This window comes from Ruditapes philippinarum, unplaced genomic scaffold, assembly GCF_026571515.1.
Source record: "Ruditapes philippinarum isolate M1 unplaced genomic scaffold, ASM2657151v2 ctg9784_1_1_1_1, whole genome shotgun sequence".
NCBI lineage: Eukaryota > Metazoa > Mollusca > Bivalvia > Venerida > Veneridae > Ruditapes > Ruditapes philippinarum.
Genome location: NW_026866422.1, coordinates 4,881 through 8,664, shown reverse-complemented (window position 1 = coordinate 8,664; position 3,784 = coordinate 4,881). Strand labels below are relative to the sequence as shown.

The window sequence follows — 3,784 nt, the reverse complement described above, 5'->3', positions numbered from 1 at the left end:
ACTTTCTTTTTCATCTGTCACACGGTCGGGTGGTGTAAGAAATTTAAAAGTGGTGTGTATTCAGTAAAAGATGCACCTCATGCAAGCCGTCCGAAAACTGCAACTGTGCCAAACATGATGGATTTGATTGCAACTGATGCAAAAATTACAACTAGGTATATAGCTAAATGCGTTGGCATTCCTGGAGGAGCCGCTCATACAATTCTCGGACGTGATTTAAAAATGAGAAAGATAAGTGCAAGATGGAAACACCATCTCCTTACAAAAGAAGATGGTAAGAATCTCCAAACAATTGTTGAAACTGTTCCCTAAATACAACAATCGATCTTTCGCAAATATCATCACTTGCAATGAGCCGTGTGTTCACTTTTGAGCCCAAGCGAAAGAGACATAACAAAATATGGCAAGCTAAAGGAAGTCATAGACCTTGCATAGCAAAACGCACCATGAGCGTCAAAAAGGTCATACATGTATGTAATGTTCTTTACCAATTAAGGATTCCCGTACCAAATGAGGTAAATTTGTACATGCCACGTTTTACATGAAAGTTCATTAAACATACAATTTTTCATAAATGAAAGAAATAATAAAAAAAACTGTCGACCAGCAACTAGTCTCCGTGGTGTCAGGTTGTTCCATGACAATGCTTCGTCACACATAGCGGTCATTGTACGATAATATCTGGAAAACGAAAAGGTTGTCGTGCTTCCTCGTCCTCCTTATTCGCATGTGACATTTTCATGTTTCCGAGGATCAAAAACACCTTGCTGGAAGAAATATCAAACGCGAAAAAAACTGTTTGTGAAGCACTTCTAAAAAATGACCTCGTTGCATATTTTAATATATCCTCGTAAAGGCACATTAATTCTCAGAAATGAATATTTTTTTCATTCTGTAGAAAGGGGTTATATATGTTTTTTAACATTATATTCACTGATTGATATTAAAAAAATAATTTGTCAGGAAAGTACAGTATGTTAACAAAATGGTATTTTGACTTCCATACAAAATACTGAGTCACTATGTCTGTTCTAATGGCCTTAACGCAGAAGAACCGAAAGATGGATAAGATTTTTGACCAATGAGTATCTGTTTTGGAAACTGTAAACAGGACGCCAAAAATAAAGTTTTTGAGAAATAAGTTTTTTTTGCATTTTTGAGATATAATGTGCCTTTAACTCATTAATATACTGTGAACGAAGTAAATCTTTGAATGAACATAAATTAATCACAATGTTTATTTGCTTAAAAGCTAGTTGTTATTATAGATGTTGTTGTTATTGATGTTTTTGTAAATACATGTTAAAGAAATGGAAGAAGCGTTGATGAACCAGGCAAAAAGATCATTCTGAGAGAAGGATTCTATCTCGCTGAAATTTTCTGTGTAGTGCATCCACATTATTTGAATGTAATTAAATTGTAACAATTCTTCTGATAATCATTAATCATTATAAGTGGAACACTTTTTATGTTTTAGTACACAGATATGTCAAAAGATTTATAGTTTGTTTTCCTCCAGGATATTGTTGAGTTCATGTTAGTACAGTCAGTCACTAAGAGTAGATATATATATATATACGGCGTTTCTCGGCATGATGTTACTTTATGAATATGGCCATAACATCAGCTTTGTCCATTCCTGTAAAATAAAATATATAAATGGCGATACTCTAGGATGTTATTTCAGACTTCATAGCACAAATTAAGTACACAGACGATATATGACCCGCGTGACGATAAAACCTAAACATAATGACGATAAAACATAATGGGTTTGCGACCAGCATGGATCCAGACAAGCATGCGCATCCGCGCAGTCTGATTAGGATCCATGCCGTTCGCTTACAAACCTTATAACAAGTAGTGAAACTGATAGCGAACAGCATGGATCCTGATCAGATTTCTGAACATGCAATGGGAAAACATAGATTGTTACATTTTTGCTGTTTCAAATAAAATTCGTTTCCTGTTTAAATTAACGTATTAAGCATTGATTTCAAAATTTCAGGATTTTGTATTTAGTTGGAATGGTTTACATAACATCAACACAGATGGTAGTAAAGTATGTTTATTTATTTAAAAAAAAAATGTTTATGTTCAAATTTTCGCAGCATTGCATAAGTTGTATCTTCTGACTTCATCTACATTTACTAGTTCGCATTACTGGTAAATGCATTCCTTAGTTCCAGCAGCTTTGCGGTATTGGCGTCATATAACTTATATTGTGTTAGTGTGCCGTTAAACGAAACAACCAAATTAACACACAAATTAACGCGCTGTTTGGCGCTTTGTCGTGTTGTCACCAGCGACAACGCGATGCGGAAAGTAACAAATCAGCCACCATAGTTTTATATTAATTACCTGCCATCGAATTATAATGTCCGAACGTTGTGGTAGTAGAAAACAGGAATTGTGGGTAAGACGAATGCTTGTCCCACAAACAACCAATTTCATTATACATAACAATAACCGAGTAGCCGTAATCGCCATTGCATCCGCCAAATTTACTATTGATCAGGAATTTTCTACTTGAACCAAAACTGTAATGTATGAATTCAAATGTCTAATCATGTAAGAATTCGCACGTCAAATGTAAGAGTTCAAATGATAAATGTAATAGCTCACATGTTTAATGTAAAAGTTAAAATGTTAATGTAGGTTCACATGTTTAATGTCAGAGTTCAAATGTTTAATGTCAGAATTCAAATGTTTAATGTTTGAGTTCAAATGTTTAATGTTAGAGTTCAAATGTTTAACGTTAGAGTCAATCAGAATTTAAAGTATAAGTTTTCAAATGTACAAGTTTTCTTTTAAAATCATCTCTTATGTCTTTCTGCATATCATGCTTGATTTATCTGAAATTGTATATTTTTTAAAGAAGCTTTGCAGCATAATTATTTTATAGATTTTGCCTACAAACCCTTGGATGGAGAAGATATTAAAACTTTCTGTGGCAAGTGTGGTCCAAGATGACTGCACAATATTTGAGTCAGAGAACCAGCTAGTAATGTCACTTCCGGTCGCGTCAAATGTTACGTAGGCAGCTTCTTCGTTGCCCTTGTAGAAAGCAAACTTGACCTGGTAAGAAAAATACAATATAAGATTAAAAATAGAATAAAATAGGAAATAAATAGAAAAAGATTGCATTTGTTTAAAATGCTATTGTAGCGTATTAACACGTCACTAAATAGAAGGAATAGAAGTAGATCATTTTGTGTACCAGTGACTAGTTTTTAATATTGTTCAATTTTATTAACTGTTTAGATGATTCAATCATATGTTTTCAAAATTTAAATTCTCAAGTATAGGACATAAAATTTCAATTGTACCTGTTTCATTCCAATTGAAGTCTGGATTACGATAATTCTTATCGCACGAAGTAACATCAGTTGTCATGCATGTGACGTCATCTACGGTGACGTCAATTCCGTCAACCCATGCTGAATATATATTTCCACCGATACCCGGAGTTCCACGAAACACTAACAACCAATCTGAAATATAAAACGTATTTAAAATGTGAATCATATTAAAGGCATATTATATGCCTCAGAAACAAATAAATTTTTACTTCACATGTATTTTATGATGTTTAAATAATTAATTTAGAAAATGTTAAATTCTTGTTACTTGAATAAAGTAGCGATAAATATGAAAAAAAATTCTCATTAAAATAGCAAACTGTAAACAAAATAGTATTTTAACTTCAATACAAAATATTATTTTACTATACATGTAATTGTAATCCCTTAAACCTTATACCGTCCCTTACTAAGAAGAAACA

General features: G+C 32.8%; 1 protein-coding gene across 1 annotated transcript; it reads right to left on the bottom strand.

Moving 5' to 3' along the window:
- Window positions 1-1,014: 1,014 nt before the first annotated feature.
- On the bottom strand, window positions 1,015-3,494 carry LOC132732421 (uncharacterized; the record flags this gene model as incomplete). The annotated part of the gene is made up of 4 exons (XM_060718837.1): window positions 1,015-1,639; window positions 2,362-2,540; window positions 2,921-3,078; window positions 3,385-3,494. Coding segments are annotated over 4 exons (488 nt in total), but the record flags the coding sequence as incomplete, so codon positions are not given.
- Between the last annotated feature and the right edge of the window lie 290 nt (window positions 3,495-3,784).